The following is a 19,582-nucleotide window of genomic DNA, read 5'->3' as shown; positions in this document are numbered from 1 at the left end:
AAACATGTGGAACTACCTGCTGTGGTGCCACCTCGTGAAAAAGGACTTTATCTCCATCGCTGATGTGTCAGTAGAAAAGGAGTAATACATAAGTAAAGCCAGAACTGAATATTACTCATACGTATTTTTATCATCTTTCTCATGCGGCCACAGTGAGTCTCCTTTGAAATGTTCTGCTAGATGTTTATCATCTTATATATTTCACCAGAATTCAGTCATGCTCATTAAATTTGGAGGCTTGTATGCTAAAGTAAGTAATCCTTCTCTGCTCCAATTACATTTATAGTAAAGGCTGAAAATGCTGTTAAATTGTCAGAAACCCCAAATTCTTTAAATATCTTAATCTCGTAACGTGAATACCAATGCGCACACAATGCAAAAGCATCATAGAACAAGTACCACCTCAGCCCAGAGGGAACCCACAGCTCTTTTGTTGTGCGTTTTGTACACCAAATGATTAATGTAGCTATAATTTCGATAGCAAAATTGTTAGTTGCAAGCCTACCTGAAACGGTGAAACTGACTATATCACACTTTTGAACCGCAATCCTCAATCTTTGAACGCACGCAGCTTTTAGAGAAAACCTGATTCAGGCGTTCAGCAAAGCTCGTCTCTTTCTTCCTTCTGGCTTTGATCTGTGTACAGCTGCAATATTAAGTCCATCAGTCATTGTAGGCAAGTTCAACACGTCTCCAAACGGCCACTGGAAACAATCCAGCCATAAATCTTCCATTTACATGAATTAGACATAGCAAACAGCAATCTGAAATATCAGCAGCCAGTTCTGATGATTGACGCCGTTGCTCCATGACAATCCAAAACCCCTGACAGGCAACAGAAGACTCGGAGCGGCTGCGAGCAGTCAAATTATATCAGGGCAGTTTTTCACCATCATAACACATCTCCTCGGGTTCTCAAGTTGCATTTTGTTTTTATAAAAACTGACATTTATTGCAAGTGAATTTAAAGACAGACACCTCTGATCTAATAAAGTTTTATTTTCTTAGAAATGGCCAGTTTCCTGTTTTCTTTTTTTGTCTTTCTAAGAAAGTATACCCTTTTTGGATTCCAACTAGCATCTACATAATGGTTATTGAATACTTCACAATATATTAAGTCTAGATGTTATGGTACATGCATACGATTCAGGCTGCATGAGGAGCCACAGTCACCACGATACACAGGGCTGGGGGTGAGACAGGGGAGGATATTTTTTTGGGGGGGGGGTGGGGTGGGGTGGGACGTGACTGCAGATTGTCTCTTTAGTTCCAGTTTTAGAGGAGTCTTGACACCTCCTATTGAAACCCTCTCCACAAAAAACACTGACTGCATCAATTTATAAACATATAATCACGCACACACAACTTTCACTGTACACGACACACATTTACACTCGTACTTTTTGTACAACTGTGGAGTTGCTCCACATGCCATTGAGTCTAATATACTAGAGGGTTTTCTTTTTTTCCTTTTTTTTTTTTTTTTTTTAGTGTTTAAACGAGTTTCTCTTTCACAGAAAGAACTTCACAACTGGAACGTCTGAGTTTCTGCAGCCTGACAGGCTGTTTGGGCAGGAGAGGGGACGCTAACCAAAGAAATAATAATTATAATAATATATAATAAAATAAAAGACATTCAAATACAGTCAGCTTTTTGCTCAAAAATACAAAACTACATGAGAAAGCATTGAAATAAAATCCACTGATCTGAACATATATTAAAAAAAACAAAAACAAAACAAAAAACAGAAAAAAAGAAAAGCTTAAGTGCTCCATCACACGCGCGCACACACCATCTTGCTTTTACCCACACACACGCACACACAACAGAGCAACATCCACCCATCCGTTGCCTAGGTACAACTGCCTGGGCAGCCAATAGAGATGGCAGCTACGAGGAAGCAGGAAGTCTTTGACAGCAGTTCTTATGATGACGACGATGGTGATGATGGTGTTGGTGAAGAGGGGTAGGAGCTGAGGTTAAAGAACTGTGAGATCGTCAATACTCGAACCTCTCTGCATAACTTTTCTCTTCCTCCCGCGTTTGTTTATAGACTGCAATAAGAAGCGCTCCAATAAGGAATCTCTTGTGGCCTTTCCGAGTCTTCCCTCAGCTCCACGGCTCCCTCTAGTGAAGTCTGCCTCCACTGCAGGCATACGAGCTGCAGGCAGCAGGAAGCCGCTTCCTCTGCAGCCTCTTTTACCTCGATCCCGTCCGAGAGCGCCGCAATCAGAGTCTCTCTGGGTCCTTATGGCTGCGAGTGGATGCGTGTGTGTAACTGTGTGCGTTTATGTGTGTATGGCCGTGTGTAATGTCATGTGTCTGTACGCTTATGGGAGAAAATAACTCCACCAGAGGCTTTCAGTTATGTTGCAGCGTGTTGGACTCGATGGGCGGCGCCGAGTCATACAGAGTGTCCGTGTCGTGTGTGGGCTCTCCCGCCAGCGTGCACGGGTTGGACAACGTCCCCGCTCCACAGTCACAGAAAAACCTGAAGACAACAGACAAGCAGGGATTTAAGCATAAACCTCAGAGACATTCAGGTACAAGAACTACTCGCTTTGCTTGAAACTGAGATGCATTTTTGTCAATATTTAATAAAAGTTATTAAATATTAAAACAGTGAAAAAAGAAAAAACTAAATCCTCACCGATCGTGCCGTATAAACTCTACATCATGTCCTTGGTGGCATTTTTTGATACAGTTAACACAGATGGCATTCCTATCTGTCGTATTACAGGTGTGACATCTGGAGAGACAAAGGGGAAAATCTCAAATCAGATTAATTTTCATAACAGTAAGGTCAAATAAAGTAATCTAAAACCCCTGCACTAATTATTATTATTGTTGTTGTTTAGCGACCTGCTTATTATAAATTTCTAGCTCAACCATTTGATCTTTAAATTCAAGACAATCCTCACAGCTGGAGGATCATTTCTGCCTCAGTTTCACTGTACAATTCAATCTTTGCACCAGGCATAAAAATAAGTCAGTAACAAAATCAGCAAACATCAGTCAAATACAGGAGCACACTTTAAAGAGAAATCTGGGGACTAGAACAGCAGCTCGGGAGGAAGCCGTCTATAGTCAAACTAATCAGCTTTTAATCAACTGCCCAATCATTTCAGCTCTAAATAAAGAAGGCCTATTATACTCATTTATTCTTTGCATGATTTACATGTTCAAAGTAATCCCTCTCTCTGCTTAAAACAAGGCCCTTTACAACTTTCTTCTAATTGGCTGTCCCTACCACAGGGCTAGTGTGCTCACAGCTAAATCTCTATGCCTCAAAATAATGACACTTTATTTGCATCATAAAGATCCAAGAGTAGAAAAAAATGGAGTAGTTCTTTCTAAAGCCTAAGATTTTGGCTTAGTAGATTACTCGCAAATGTGCCGAGTTAAATTTTGTGCATTTCAGTAACTACAGAAAATGACGAGGGTAGTGAGAGGGTCAATGAAAGGTCTGAGGAGGAATTAAAGGTATCCACACAGGCAAAGACCATCAGCGACCAGAGAGCATGAAATTACAAAGTGCCTTCAAATGGGCATGACAGGATGCCAAACACAGTACTGTCCAAAAGCCTTGAGCCACTCCTTATTTCTTTCCACTGTTATGAAAATGGGTGCAGTGATTTATTAAAGCATTGACAGAGCTAAGAAAGGTGGACAAATGTATTTTTGTGAATAAAATATAATTTAAGAGGTTCTTTGCCAACTTATCTGTTACATTTAGAGAACACTGGCTCATCCCTTTAGCTAAGTGCCCTTTTATGATTGAATGAGTCATAAGTCAGCGTTAAGTGTCTTAGCAAAAAAGACAGTAGATGGACAAGTACACATAAGGTAAACATTAACAGAAAGCTTGGCTACTTGGAAGAAAAATAAATGAGAAGCAGCTCAAAACCTCCGCAGAGTATTACACATTAGAGGGTTGCCCAAGTAACCAGGGTCTGGAATGTCAACTAGCATTCAGCCATCAGCTACAAAGCCATTTTCTTGGAGTCAGTTGTTTTGTGTGTGGATGGTTCTTAAGCCTTAAGTTAAGGATGCATAAGTTGTTGGGTCCCATTATTTGGGCATCCTCATTGTATGGGTTTGTGTATATACATGACAGAAAACATACTGGCGTTTCTCTGACGAGCTTTACCTGTAGAAGTCGTGCATGGGGTAACTGGTATAGCTGGAAATCTTATAGAGACACTGTCCTCTGCTTACCGCCTTCTCAATAGCATCCTGATTATTCAGAATTTTATTATCTGGAGGAGGAAAGGCAGGTTACTGACCAGGTCATGACCCGACTGAGCTACTCTTTAATGCACATATAGCAGCACGTTACCTTTCATGGTGACGTTGACCCCTGAGGCCAGAAAGAGGCCTCCAAAGCGATTGTTGAAAATCTGGTTGCCCTCCAGTGTCGCGGTGGCATGGTTGGTGATTTCAATACCTGGAAATGAGAAATCGGCCATGAGTAAAGGAAGGGTACAAATAAAGAGGATATCTGCGCCCATAAATCTAACCTGCTGCGAAGCCATCAAAAATGCGGTTCTTGCGTAGTACTGGATGACTGTTTGTGCTGATCAACACACCAGCCTGAGCGTTCCTGAAGATGTCGTTTTCTTCCAGCAGACCTAAAGAAGGTTAGATTTCAAAATAAGCTAAATATACACACGAGCAAAAAAAATAAATAAATGAATCACATAGTAACAGAGGCGATGGTTTGTTCATCAAACATAAATAGCAGCTACATAAGAAAACTGAAAAAAAAAAAAAAAACATGTCAGAAGCTCCCCATGGCCACCCGCATCATGCTGTGTTACCTCTGCCTCCGTTAAAGATGCAGATGCCTCCATCTCTGCCATCGTGGATCTTATTTCTTCTCAGTGTGGGGTTGCTGTCTGTCTTGATCCACACTCCTGCCATGGCATTATCAAAGATCTCGTTGTCCTCAATGAAGCCCAGACCTGTTGAATTTAACAGCACGATTAGAGTAAAAAGTATTTGCACATTATTTGGCAGACCCAGTGTAATGAATGAGTGACATCCAGACCTGAGTTGTAGACTAAAATCCCTCCATTCTGGCCTCCCCAGATTTTGTTGCGCCTGATCTTTGGGTTGCTCCCCGTCCTTTAAAGATGTAATAATGATTGTAATTCATTTACCATATCAATGCAGTGGAGTGTACGGATATAAACATTAATGCCTAGTTATCCCTCCCTAGTATGAGCTATGTAACTTCCGTTTTAAGTAACAAATTTAACAGTGAGACAGATTTGCTCCCTTTCACCAAAAATGTCTTAACCTGCCAAAATTACACTGGAACCTCCATCTACAATTTCACAAATGTAACAAAAATGTGGTGTTACTGTATATTTGAATGCAAAAGTACTTAGTACTAAGAATACTATGCAACACCCACTGCAGTGAAGTTGAATCTTAATGCCTCAAATACATTTTTCGGCTTCATATAGATATGTTTGGTCAAACATTGCTCCTTTATTGGGAAATGTTGTTATAATGTTGGTCAAAGATAAGTATTAATGAGTATTTCTGCTCCTGATTAGAAAACTTTTCACTCTCAAAGTCAAATAAAAATAATTATTTAAAAAAAAAAGAAGATAAAAGGGAATATGCTTTACCGTATTTGGACACCAGAGTACATGTGATTGTAGATGTCGTTATCTTCCAACACACCGTGCCCGTTGTCGTAGAAATATACACCAACCTGAAGTAAAAGGATGAAATAAATAAAAAATAAAAAAAGAATAGTTACAGGTAAAAATTAACTAGATTATAAATTGGAAACAGGAGCAGAACACATCAAAAAGTGTAGTTTCGGATTACTGGCAACAACACTGCAGTCATTTGAAAACAAAGGTGAAACACAAACACCCTAGAAACTAAGGAGCAGTGGCCTTATCCCGGTAGCTTTAGGGTTAAACTTTACTTTTCTGTAATACGAAGGCAGTTCCCTTCCTAGCAGAGGTCATGTTTGAGATTAGGACTGAAAGAATAAAAACTAAAACTATGCACATCAATTATATTCCATCAAATCCTCCCATGTCATAATGACCGAGCTTTGATACTGATAAAGCTACAGCTTCGTCAGATTTTTCCCTCACTCGTACCTTTATGGTTGGTTCTTTTATAAAATTATCTCCTCTGCTGCCTGTACACTTTTTCATGCCTGTGATTGGTCAGATGGTAACAGTGGCACCCCTTCCATTTAACATGCTTGGGGCTAAATTTGGGAAACTGAGTTGACTTATCTAGCAATAACCACCTCTGTGTGCCCACTTAGCTTGATTGCTGATGTTAGGGTAAGAGAGGGCAATTAAAGAAAAGATATCCTGGGTAAGCTGAACTTGATTCATAGTACAAGGCCTAGAAGTTAATGATAATCACCATCTAGTCTCAGTTTCCATAAATAAGCCCCTTAACAAGAATATTCGTGTTCACACAAAACTCCTAAAAAGAATTTCTTCAAAATATCATCCATCAAATCATTGATAATAAAACAAAGAACAAAAATACGTTGTTTTATCTTCTCCGTTGTGATGCCTTTCTTTGTTTTACATGTTTACAAACAAATTTTTATATTCTCAATTGAGAAGGATAAGGCATCTTTGCTTTGGACGTATACAGATTGGTAGGAAAGCAGAAAATGTCAACGACTTTTCCCTGAACAGTTTAATACAAAAATGAAATGTACAGACTGACAAATACTCAGATGCTGCAAGCTTAAACAAGATCCACTTTAGTTGAGCTTTTACAATGCAGGGTTTTAATATTAAATGCACTGCTAACATTTAAATTAACACGTTTGTTGTTTTACATGCTGATATTGGCTAATATTAAAACAAATAAGCCGAGAGAGAATCAGATTATTAATGTCAGCTCTTGTTTTTACCTGTTTGCCACTGTGAATGCGGTTCTTGCGGAGGACGGGAGTGCTGCCTGTCGTCACCCACACTCCTGCAAGCGTGTTGCTATAGACCTCGTTCTCCTCAATCACCCCTTGGCCTTTCTCATGCTAAAACAAAAACAGGTTGTTACAAACTTGTGGGTGTGGATTTTAAACACTGGGGAAATAATCTCAATCAACCAGATATCACATCTACCACGTAAATGCCTCCATGCTGTCCATCATGGATCTTGTTATGCCGTACAATGGGGCAGCTGTTGGTTCGAATCTGGATCCCTGCTAAGGCGTTACCGTGGATGTCGTTACTTTCTATCAAACCCCGCCCATCTCCAAATATGTACACCCCTCCTTGGTTACCATTGAATATAGCATTTCCCCTGAAATGAATAAATCAAATTCTATTAAACAATCTTGAATTCAACAGATTCAGTATCTTCCACTGCCTTTTTCCCCAGTTTATTATCTTACCGTATCGTTGGGTCACTGTTGGACGTGATCCACACACCGGCAAAATTATTCGCATAGATTTTGTTCTCTATAAACTGGCCCCGCCCCTTCTCGTGGACATAGATGCCTCCTGTTTGGCCGTGGTGGATCTCACAACGGACCACTGTGGGGTTGGCGTAAGCTTTCACCTCAAAGCCTGCTATGCGATTTCTATGGATGTTACAGTTCTCAAAGTAGCCCTGAAAGCCAGAAAAGACAACAAGTGAGTTCATCTGTGATGTTTACACAGAAAAATGTAAGAAAACAATTTACAGTAGTTACCATGCCATGGTCAAAAGTGAACACCCCAACATCTCTTCCGTGATGGATGTGGTTACGTCTAATGATGGGATTACCGTGGTTTTTCACCCAAATTCCTGCTAGCGCATTGTTACTGATTTCATTGTCTTCATAAATGCCCTGTAACAAAAAACAGTACGTGTAAATCAGAAGCATAATCTTGCCAAACATTTGTACGTGTGTGTGTATTCATGGAGATTTATTTTCGTTTTACCTGTGCATGGTCTGTAATGTACAGTCCTACATTCTCACAGTCACTGATGTTGCAGTGTTTGATGGTTGGACACGCTCCCTGTCCACTCACACACACAGCTGAACCCACTAAACACAAAAAGAGGGAAAGAGAATTGTGACATGATCTTTAAAGACTGATCAGTTTTATAATCGACTGACAGTAATCAATTCAATTTTATTCATTAGAAATGCAGGAAAAGACTTGATCTTTGGAACTACACAAGTGTTTACAGCACACCAGTGCCCTGATCAGCAATAACACATGCAACTAAAATACAACTATGCAGAACCATTTCATATTGAGTTCATATGCACAACTAGTGTCCATGAACCAGTAAATAGAACAAATGCAATTTTAACCAGGATTTAAATGCTGTAGTATTACTGTTAAATTCATGACTGCTTCTTGCAGTTTGTGCAATAAAAAAAAAAAAAAAGTCTTTGCATTCAATCAACACAGACTGAAGTATCATGTTACTCTCACAAATACAGTAGCTGTAGTGCCTTTGGAAACCCACAAATATTTGCCCCAATAGTCAACTAGAGAAATAGAAGTACAACAGAAACTGGAACCAAGTAAGAAAAACATTTTCACAGATTTCTGAGAAGCCTGATAATTTTACTCTTATATCTCCAAGCCCTCCAATGCTAAATCTAGGCTAACCTGGAGACTGATCAGTTAAGTGAAATAAAAAAAAAAAAATTAAGAAAAAAAAAAAATTAGGGATACAGCTGTGATTTCAAATCAAAGAAAACCTTGGCTCAGACCAGAACATACACAAAAACAAAAGGTTCCACAACATCATGTAAAAATAGTTCAGTCCTGCAGCAAACACCACATTTGTGAAGCTGAATATTCACATGCCAACAAGGCACACGCCGAGTCCTGCTTCACAAGGTTGTCCAGGGTCAGGAGTACGCCCCTATAACCTGTAACAAGGAGGTATAATTGCGTGAAATACCTGTACACGTGGAGCGGATAACGCAGTGGTCGATGTTGGGGCTGCAGTTCACCGTGATCTCCAGACAGTGGTGGGCGTTATGGTGCTGCGCTGACTTGTCATCAGGATTAAACTGAGGAGAGAAAAGCAGCAGAATTTAGAACGAGCCACGATTACTGACAACACATTGAGCTTCTGTCCTCCCACAACATCCACACTGGACTCCTCCTACTGGAGGCAATTAGTGCAAGTAATACTTGAAGCTCATAACAGGATATTTCAAGGCACCTTAAAACATCCTGTTATGATACAATACTTGCGTTTTTTTTTTTTAACGCAGAAAGGACAAAATATGTCTGCCATATTTTTCTCAAGATTTACAATTTCTTGTAGCCAATTTAGCCTTTAATACTAAATCACCAAATACACAAAGATGCTGTGCCTCAAATGACACACTTCCACTATCTCAGGTGCATAAGTCAGGGTTATAGAAACTAGAGAAGTAGAGAGGGCCTCAGGAAATCATATTGCTCTCCCACCTTTAATTAGCAGCTAATCAATGAAAAGACATCAGTCACACACACACAAGGCCATAACTTTCCACAATGTAAAGCATTTCTCATGATCTCTTTCCACATTCACCAAGCTGTAGATGACTGTGAGGCCCTCATAATTATCATTACAGGGTCCATGTTGTTTGTTATTAAACCAATGTGATTTTTGCTCAAGTACATGTTCTATTTGAGCCACAGAGACTCCCATGAGTTTCAATTAAGGACGCAATTTTGTCCTTAAGTATGAATGAACAGATCAGAGACTAAGCTGTACTCTCAAACACAGAGACTACATAACCTAACAACAGAGCATTGTGATGGCACTAAAGGACAATCTTTGATACCCAATCACTCTTTAAGTGTAAAAGCTGAGACATACAGTTACCTTGATGGTCATGTATCCCACATACGCATCCTCTGAGCCCTCCATGAAGACGAACGTTGAGTCTCTTGTGTTCTCTATTATCACCTTGTCTGCTACTTTATTAGGCGCTGAGGGGAAAGCATAGAACAATGATTAACACCCTCATTCAGCCAGATCCAGTTCATGCACAGCAATGAAGTCTTTTACAGTTGCAGCATAGATTTTGAAGTTCATTTAAGCAATTACATTTTGTTTTTCTCCCCACAGCCTCAAAAGCAACTCTAACTACTACAAATAGTTGCATTATTTTTAATACTTGGAAGTGAAATCGATGGCTGCCTGAAGTCTGTAAACCAAACGTCACCAAATGTTGAAATATTTTGCCACTCCTTTCCTGCAGCCACCTTTAAATGATAGCACTGTCATTAACAGGTGAACAGGAAAGAAATTAATTAACAGGGAGGGAAGAAAGAAAGACCCCCATGGGGAAATTCCTCTCTGCATTTAACCCATTCACTCGGTGATTGGGTGCCATTGGGCATCCGGGAGCAGTGTGTAGGGATGGTGCCTTGTTCAGGGGTACCTCAGGGTAGCAGTTCAGTGGATTCGAACCACCGACCTTCCGATTATGGGGCCACCACTCTACCTACTAAGCTATCCCTGCCCCCTGAAAAGCATGCTCAGTTGAGCTGAGGTCATGTGACTGCCTGACATTTAAAAACATTACATTTCTTTGCTTTACGCTGATCACGGATTCCTTTCACAGTATTGTTGGCTCACCTTATCAGTTTTACAGCACTGAGTGAACAGAAAATACTACTCTGCACACATCAGCATGCATTCTTCTATTTCTGTCAGCAGTAACATAATAAACACCAGTGACCTGGTTCTATAGGAAGTCACACAGATCAGTGCTGTAACATTGCCTTCTTAATGTTTAAAAGAAAAAATGAAATTTGCTTTGGATCATTAGCATTTCCTTTCCTTCTCCATACTTTCTCAAATTTTTGGCAAGTAAATTTTGGTTCAAAGAGTGATTTGATTCAACGACTCTTCCATAGAAACGGAACAAATAAAAAGAAAACAAAGAGATGGGTTAGGGAAGATTGAGTGAAAACATAGCACATATAGGTTCTGAAAATATCTCACTTTTGCTTGAGTTAACGGCTGTACTCCTCTGACTAGCACTCCAAGCAGCCGTATTCACACAGGTAACAAGGCAAAACTTTGCTCTGGCATTTTAGTTGGGAAAACTCCCTTTTAACAAGAAAAAAACCTCCAGCAGAACCAGCTTCAGAGAAGGGCAACCATCTGCTACACTCAGTTGGAGGTTTGAGGATAAGAGAAGAGAAATAAGATGGGACAAAACAGACTGTGATGTGTGTCTTCTGGCTTTATGGATAGACAAGGCTGTGTGTTGTTTGCACAGCAATGAAAATGTATGCTTTGCCTTCTAATATTACTGCATAAGGGTTCTGAGAACCAGGAACTCCATATTTAACTGTAATGTGTGAGAAACACTCCCCATCTATACAACCCCACCCTCCCCAAAAAAGAAACAAAAACCAAAACTCAGATGGATGCGATTCAAATCACTCTATTTCTTTAATAACAATATAATGTTTGAGTATTTGTAGCAAAATATACTGGTCAGTGGTATCTGAGGTCTAACAAGACATGCACGGAGACTCATCCGCTGTCAGAGACCACGACATCATACTTAGCTTTCACTAGCACAGTTTCTTTACTATAATGAATTCTGAAACCTGACAGAGACTGTTGTATTGCTGAGTTCAGCAGTGTAATTCTTATTTCTTTGGAGGTAATTAAAAAACAAATCAAAACAAAAAACCCAACAAGTCAGCAGTTACCAGATAACCAAATGAGTTATTAGCCATCTATATCTTTGCAATTGGACTAATGTACTTTCATCTTTATGTGAGAGCTTTCTAATCTTTGTTTAATGTCACATGGTTTCTTTGTGTTATCACTCAGATGCATCTGGCTATGATGAGTGCACAAGATGCATGTGTTTGTTTTTTTTAATTCAGTCTATAGAAATGAAACTGCTAGGAATTGCAGGTTTAAAAACAAAAATAGAAAAAAAAAAAGCACCTATAAGGCAAAGTCTGGCACATTTCACATGGTGCATCTGAGTGCTAATGTTAATTGATGTACATTGTTTCTTTTTAACTAAAAACCACCCCTTCTCGTGTTGTACAAACAGTGATGTCACCAGAGCCTGTCGCCATTTATACTGAGCCCTCAGACAAAACCTCCCCATCAGTGCTGGGATACAAGTAGAAGAAGTCCAAATAAAAACCAAAGTGATTGGGGAAGGGTTTTTCTTCAGAAAGTCTCATCCTTTCAAGCTGTTGCAACATCTCTCCCTGTATAATCTGAAAATCTGAGTTTCTGTGCAGATATTGAAATGGCGGAAAAAACTGACATGATAGTACATTCGTGTCTTCGACTGGCCAGCTAAGCCCAGATACAAAAATAGAAAGATAACCCGACCAGCCGAAACAACACCAAAGAGTGGCTCGCACCAGTGGATGTAATGTCACTTTTGGTGTGAGATGCTGTTTCAGAGGGTGACAGCAGTGGGTATAATGAGCTCTGTAGTCTTCTTTCTCCCCCTCACAGCAGCCTAATGATGGCTTGCTTTACTTTTACTGACACCACTTTGAAATGCACACTGCTACAAAAATGCATCAAGCAACATAATAAAAAAAAAAGAAACAGGCTAAATCTTCCCACAAAAGTATCACTCAAATCAGTCCATTGTCTAATTTTTTTTTTCAGGAAGCGAAAAAAAAAATTAGGTACTGTGTAAAAATGAAAAATGTTGTAAATCCTAAGTGCTTCTTTCACCCTTTGCCTCCTCTTGCAAATGCAAAATTACACAAGCAATGTATACAATGTACACAACTGAAGTGTATCTTCTGCAGAGAGATGCTGAGTGCATGCAGCAGAGGCATCAAGATAATGTTTTAACTATCTTTCAGTGAAGGCAACTTGCTCACCTGCACCAATCATGGTGATCGGGGATTCGATGTAAATCCACTCATCGGTATAGATTCCAGAGTGAACAAAGATGAGACCATCGAAATGGGCCTCTTGTACCCCACCCAGTGCATCCTCAATGGTGTCATAATACTGCAGGAGAAAGACAAAGAATTCATTCATTCCAGTTCAGTTTGGAACCTAACCTTAAATTAGCTGTGCAACTCAGAAATATTTGTGCTGTACACTCCATCTACAGTTTTAACTTACCAGCATATTCTCTCTGCCTTTGTATCTGCCAGGGTTACTGTAGAAATGTTCAGCAAAGCCTGGTTTTACATGTGCGCCTTTGTACTGTAGCACAGAATAAGAACAAGGTCAGTACATATTGCTCTTGATCCTTGGACCTCAACATCAAACGGCAGAGCAAAAAATCATAAATTTTCTAGGTGTCAAACAATAATGGCGCTACTCAGTGTTTTCCTGACCTCTTTGGTTAGCAATCCTTGTTTAATTGTAAGAGGCATAATCATTTTATTAATAACGAGGAAAAGTGAGAGGGGATGTTTTTTTTCCTCCTTCTTGATCCCTGTTCTGTAAATCATCATGTAGTAAAATTAACCTGAACACCCCATGCAACCAAAAAACCAACCACAAGAGAATGACAACATAGGCAGTGTCAAAACAAAGAGTTACTTGCAATAGATGCAACAACAAGATACTGCAGTGGTTAATGTTATAACAAGCAGCTCACTCCAAGGACTAAGACATCTGCAAAAACCTTAGCAACTATAAAAAGCAAAATAACTAAAGTCAATGTGACTTGAAAACCAAATCATACATTTGACAGGCATTTCTTCCAACAGGTAAGAATTCACTGCACAGAAGTTCTGACAGGCCGTGTATAAGCAGCGAAAAAGCTATCCGTCATTGAGTTTGACCAGTTTCCTGTTGATAAAAGGCACTAGGCAACCACTTCTCTGAAATTCTGACACTCCAGCTTGTTTCCAGAAAGTAATGACACCAGATTAAAACCTTTAACTACTCAATTTTACTTGACTTTAAAAGTAAAGACACTGCACAAAAGGCATTCAGTAGTCACAGGGCAGAGGTACATATGACAAAAATCTGATTAATTACCTTTGACCCATTTCTGTGCTTGCAAGGAACATTCGTCACAGGCTCATTATTGTTATGAGTCAAATGATATTTACGCTTCTATAGCTCCATATAAAAATGATAAAACTTCTAAAATTCAGAGATATTGATTTGATTCTTAAATTCGTTTTGCTGTGTGTGCAACATGAAGCTGCACTATTCCCACAGAGTGACACTTTTTTTTTTTAAACTACACAAGTAGCAAAATTGTACTGCAAACCCATACACAATGTTCAAAACTCTACAGTGTTTACTTTGATGTGTAGAAAGAAAAACAAAGAAGGACAACATTCACTACTAATACTACTACTGATCACAGTGATGATGATGAATAACTCACCAGCTGCTGGAAGCTCTCCTTCCAGGGGTTTGGGTGTTCATGCTCTTCTGGGCTAACTTGATAGAACCTGCCTGGCTCAGGATGCATCATTGGACGTGTGTACTCAAACACCTCCATGTACAGGCGCTTCCTAGATAATTAAACACCACATTCAAAACATACCTTGGATGTCTCTTTGTTTAATGACTACAATATGCAAAATGGGAACAATGCACTGACCATAAGATTGGATCGTTTGCTAGCTGGCTGAATCGTTTGCAGACACAAGCTGCCTGACAAAGGTCCTGTTCCAGTAAGTAGGAGAAAATCTTCAAAACGACCTCATCTGGAAGCTTCTGCTGCAGATATTGCTCTGCTGGTGCTGCTAAAAATATACAGAAAACACACACACACACAATCAAAAGGTAAGATTTATGAGAATCACTTCACTACAAGAACATTAAGTCATGCTATTTAATAGATTGGGGGGAAAAAATGAATCACTGTCCTTGCCCAGCTGCAGACATTTAACACACACCTGGCAGGTCGTGGCTCTTACCGGACACACGTGCCCGCTTGGCTCGATGGCCAAAGACCTCTGTTGATGAAGTTGAAGCTCCCTGTAAAAGGTGATGAGTAGGATATAAACTTCAAAGCCAAGAAAGTACTGAGCAATCAACGGGAAATTTACTGCTGTGTCACAAAGTTATTGCTCCTTTAGTGGAGGACAACTAATCAGCCATTCTCTCCCACTCACAGTCATACACAACATTGCAGTAAATTACTCAAAAAGTGCTTCTGTCTAACCTCCATTGGGCCCTTGCTAGGGCAGGCTGAGGCGGTGGCGGCAGCGGCGGTTCTCTTGGGAAGCAGGGTCTTGCGTCGAAGCTGGTAGGGACTGTTCTGGGCACCTGGACCGGACTCCTCAATAGCCATTTCAGCTGCAGCTGCTGCAGGCGCCTCCTCATCTAAGTAGAAAAGCAGAAACATATTCTACATATACACACCACTTTCAAGAAAGGCACCTCTGTGAACAAATCTGGTTTATAAAGCAGGGTGAGTCATGTATTTTAAAAAAAAAAAAAAACTACATTAAAAAAAAAAAGATAAAAATCAACATTTTCTTATGAAGTCTCATCTTTTTCTTTTTTTAAAACCAATTTTTCACACCTATAATGTTTCCAGAAATGGCAACACTTTTATTATCCAGATCATTATCGACACAGTGGTGCACATTTAAATCCCATACTGTATGCCAACTGCGCAGGCTAACAGCCTGGGTAATAGCTGGCAAGGCAGACAAAGGTTGGTGATTGATAATGACAGATGCACCCGCTGCAGCCACATTACCAGTCTTATATGTTTAGTTATTCCCAACAGATATCAGTCGGCGTGCATTTGTCTGTAAGGCGGTCCTGTGTGTGCAGAATCAGACACATCTTTTATGGTGCTGTCAAATTAAGGGCCGCCTATGATGTCGATCAGACGTGCGGCTAATGGCTAAAAACTGAACTGCGTAGCTGGTAAATCCGCCGTGTAAACAAATCATACCACGGCTAGCAGTCACCGAGAGTAAGGAAGAGGGATAGTGCTAAAATCTGCTGCCTGCATTAGCTTCAAACTGCAGCGCAACGAGCACAAAATGGACTCGGTGAATTTATCCAATTTCCACCGTATCATCTATCACAGCTGATCTGTGTGGCCTCTTCAAGCTGCAGGGGAGGGGAGGGGGGCAGCTAGTTAGCTTTGCCCTCATTCGCTGCTAATGTTTTTGTTAACGTTACACCCCAAAAATGGCAGTCCAAAGACGCCGCAGATTTACACCCTCAGAAACTGTAGTGACAGCTGGGAATGCACCGCTCGAGCAGACGCGGAGATTGTGGTGTGAGCGACTGGAGTCGATCCCTTTGCCTCCCGCTGAGGTTACCTGAATCTGAGCTATTAATGTTGTAGCTACATACGCATTACGTTAAGCGAAGACAACCCCCCCCCCCCAACCACCATCTAACCTGGTGAGCTAGCTAGCGACGTTAGCTAGCCCCAATCACTCAAGCCAAACAAAGCGAGGCCTGGCCTGAGCCATAGAACGAGAAGCCTCGGTGTTTCCTGCCGAATCCGACGCCTGTAGGAGCGTTAAACGTACCATTAGCTAAAAGGGAGGGGTTATGTAAAGGCTGTTACGCCTGACATTACTTCGTGTGAAACCTTTAGCTTGACCGTGGAGTAGCGTACCTCTGTCCCCGTTGTTCCGCTCGGGCTGCACCGGGCGCGGCCTCGACACTCGCCTGGGTCTCCTGTTGGTGGCTCTGACGGAGTTCATCTGGGGAGTTGGTTGTTGGAAAAAATACACTGCTATCCTCGACCTCCCGCTACCAAATTTAGCCCGCAACCCAAACAGCCACCCGGACAGCAGTTATTCCCGGTTACACCCAAACAATTGCGATCAAAAACCCGCTACTATTTGGGGTGTAATCGCGTTTTTTTTCCCTTCCTCCGTCGGTGTCACAGCTTCCCCCGTTTCACCGCTCGGTGCCAGCTCCGTCTCAGTCTGTAGCAGGAGGAGCCATTAACCCACACGGGAAACAATCGCGAGAAAAAAAAGAACACAAGGTCCGATGGACCAATAATATTTACCATCTCATAATCTCACCCTGCAGCGACCAATCAGAAGCGCCATATCAAACGACTTGCCAAAACCTTTCTGTTGGGGTTCGGAGTCGGTCAAGCGGCGATTTGATCATTGCAGGACACATCAAGGGGCTGTACAAGCGTCACGTAAGTGTATTTTACGGGTTAATTGTAAACCAAACACACAAAACTGGACTTAACTGCAAAAAGAAAAGCTATTAAAAAGGAATTTGTGTAAAAATAACTGATATGGGCTGATGTTCTGGTGGAAAATATGAGTCAGTTGAGAGATGTGTTTGTATTTAAATGGTAATTATGTTCAATTAGGAATTTTTCTAAATAAAAGTCAACTTTTGGAATTCAATATTTTTTTGATTTCACCACACACACAAAAAAAACATTTGTAAATTAGCTTTTTGGAAAAATTGGTTATTAATTAAAAGTTTTAAACCAATGCGCAGTTAGTTTTATTTATTTATTTATTTATTTATTGTTGCGTTTCTTTGGTGTAAATTGAAAGGCAGACTGATTGACTACACTTTTTTCTTTTGCATCCATAAATTCAAGTACAATTACAGTCACTTTACATTGCAGCCACATTTCTAAGCCCACTGGAATTGAGTGAATGGACACTGACAAAATTACAGATTTTGATTGGAATACAACTTTAACGCTTTAACTTGTATATTTATTATGCACGACGACCACCAGAGGGCATTGTTTATCTGCCAACGATTAGTCTTGAACTTGAAGGCTTTATACCGAGGGTGTTTTGTTATACCGTCTCCAGTGCTGTCTAGAGAAGATGTCAGAGAGCATAATGGCATGTCTTTCGGTATTGCAACACTCACTTTTTTTTAGTGCACATAAATTTGAGTGCAAATGCATTAAAATTATTTATCTTTTACTTACTAAAAATTATATGATATGATATAAAAATGAAGAAGACATACAGTGTATGTAGGGGACAGGTAACTGTCTGATGAGCATTAATCTTCATGCAGGACTTGATATAATCTTTTATGAAAATTATGTAGAAATAAAAAGTTATTTTAAAAAAAAAGCAAATTAGGAAATAATGATTGATTATTTATTTTTGTCGTAAGACAACATCGAGCAAAATTTGTAGGATCTATTGAGACTGGTGATTTTATTTGGACTTTTGTGCACACAGATGGAGGTAAACTCACCAGAAATCTAGCCCCAGTAGCATCACCTGGTGGTGAAAGTGTATAATTGCACCCTAACTTTGAATGTTGGCATGTAGGAGGCAGTGTATCCATATCAATGAGATGGTCTTGGATTCCTTCTTGCAGCTGCAGCCTTGAGAGTGTGGGTTGCTAGTGTGTGTGTGTGTGTGTGTAGTGCGTGCGCGCACAGCTTATCTAGCTGCTATATCCATCCCCCCGTAATAAGCAGAAAGAGCAGCTGCGTACCTCTCCTCCTACGCCCACCCACCCACTTTGCTGCACAGAGCAGAGGTTGGGAGGGTCACTTTGTCCTTGAAAGCTTTGGATGCTCTGAAGGACAGCATTGCTAGATAAAGACAGCTCAATTATTGCACGCATATGTGTGTGTGTCTGAGAGAGAGCTTTTCTGTTTGTCACGCCTCTTCGAACGCTCACATTCATCATACAAATTCTATTCCAGCAGAGAGGATATAATAAAACACTTTATAAAATAGTGTAAAAAACAGCACATTGAAATATTCTTCAGAAAAACAGATTCAAAAGTGACACTTAATGGGATGTTTGTTTGAAAACGTAAACACAATTACATTTCAAAGATAATTACAGGTCTGTGGCTTACAAAATAGACAGAGTTGGTGGCAAATTGTAGACATTGAGAGGTTCAGTAGACTGGGTGTATGAGGAGATTGTTAATCAGCAGGTCCCTGCAGTGTTCTTCTTAATGAATATCATTCAATCACAGCACTGAATGTTGAATGAATATGTTTTTTTGCAGTGTGCATATGCTGAAATCTCAAGCATCCAACCTGCTTAAAAACCATTCTGGAGCATTTTAGTTTGTTAGATTATCTCGGGATGCCAGACGGATGGTGTTTGTTACATAGTAGATGAAGTCATTAGTTTTCTCCCCCCTCCATTCTTTTCTTCTTTTACTGCCACCCATCTGGCACGTCACTTGAGTTAAAAGGAACCCATGGGTGTCTAGAAGAGCTGTTTGACCCAGATTTAGTCCAACTACATTCACTAACTACTTTATTAGGTACATTTTGCTAGGTTGAACACCCCTTTGTCTTCACACTGTCTTAATTTTTAAAAGAAATTCAACTGGAATTGAGTGGAGGAAACATTCCTCAGAGATTGTGGTCCATATTGATGTGATAGAATCACACAGGTGCTGCAAGTTTATCAGCTGCACATCTGTGATGATCAGTGTTGGGACTAACGCGTTATTAAGTAACGCGTTACAGTAACTACGTTATTATTGTGGTAACGAGCACGGTAACTAGTTATTATGCCAAAACCGGGAACGCGTTACTTGTTACTGGGATTTAGATAGGCTCGTTATTCGTTACTTCGTGTGGTGGCTATCGCGGAGCTTCCACAGATTCAATAACATTAGCAAGTGGATGAAGAAAGCCAGCAAGTGGATGAAGAAAAAGGGAGGCAGGAGGAGAGACCCGAAGCGGCCGCTGGTCC

At 40.4% G+C, this 19,582-nt stretch overlaps 1 protein-coding gene across 4 annotated transcripts; it reads right to left on the bottom strand.

Annotated features, from left to right (window-relative positions):
- Positions 1-981: 981 nt before the first annotated feature.
- Positions 982-16,877, bottom strand: fbxo11b (F-box protein 11b). Of its 4 annotated transcripts, none has more exons than XM_085284925.1 (22): positions 16,521-16,877; positions 15,096-15,256; positions 14,827-14,908; positions 14,529-14,673; positions 14,310-14,439; positions 13,082-13,165; positions 12,832-12,964; positions 9,827-9,933; positions 8,909-9,020; positions 7,927-8,033; positions 7,695-7,832; positions 7,395-7,612; positions 7,123-7,303; positions 6,912-7,034; positions 5,641-5,726; positions 5,052-5,128; positions 4,822-4,965; positions 4,522-4,632; positions 4,341-4,448; positions 4,152-4,260; positions 2,652-2,750; positions 982-2,492 (listed from the first exon to the last, which is right to left on the bottom strand). In XM_085284925.1, the coding sequence occupies exons 1-22, from the start codon at positions 16,606-16,608 to the stop codon at positions 2,363-2,365; spliced, it is 2,673 nt and encodes an 890-aa protein (XP_085141051.1). In that variant the 5' UTR covers positions 16,609-16,877; the 3' UTR covers positions 982-2,362. The 4 variants fall into 4 exon arrangements, with proteins under 4 accessions (XP_085141051.1, XP_085141052.1, XP_085141053.1 ...); XM_085284926.1 differs by having other exon boundaries at positions 14,529-14,670; XM_085284927.1 differs by having other exon boundaries at positions 14,848-14,908.
- Positions 16,878-19,582: the final 2,705 nt, after the last annotated feature.

Source organism: Mchenga conophoros, linkage group LG8 (genome assembly GCF_057382185.1).
Source record: "Mchenga conophoros isolate Kocher_MC1m ecotype Shallow Benthic linkage group LG8, M_conophoros_male_GT1.1, whole genome shotgun sequence".
NCBI lineage: Eukaryota > Metazoa > Chordata > Actinopteri > Cichliformes > Cichlidae > Mchenga > Mchenga conophoros.
Note: the sequence above shows the minus strand (reverse complement) of the source record. Positions and strands in the feature narration are given on the sequence as shown.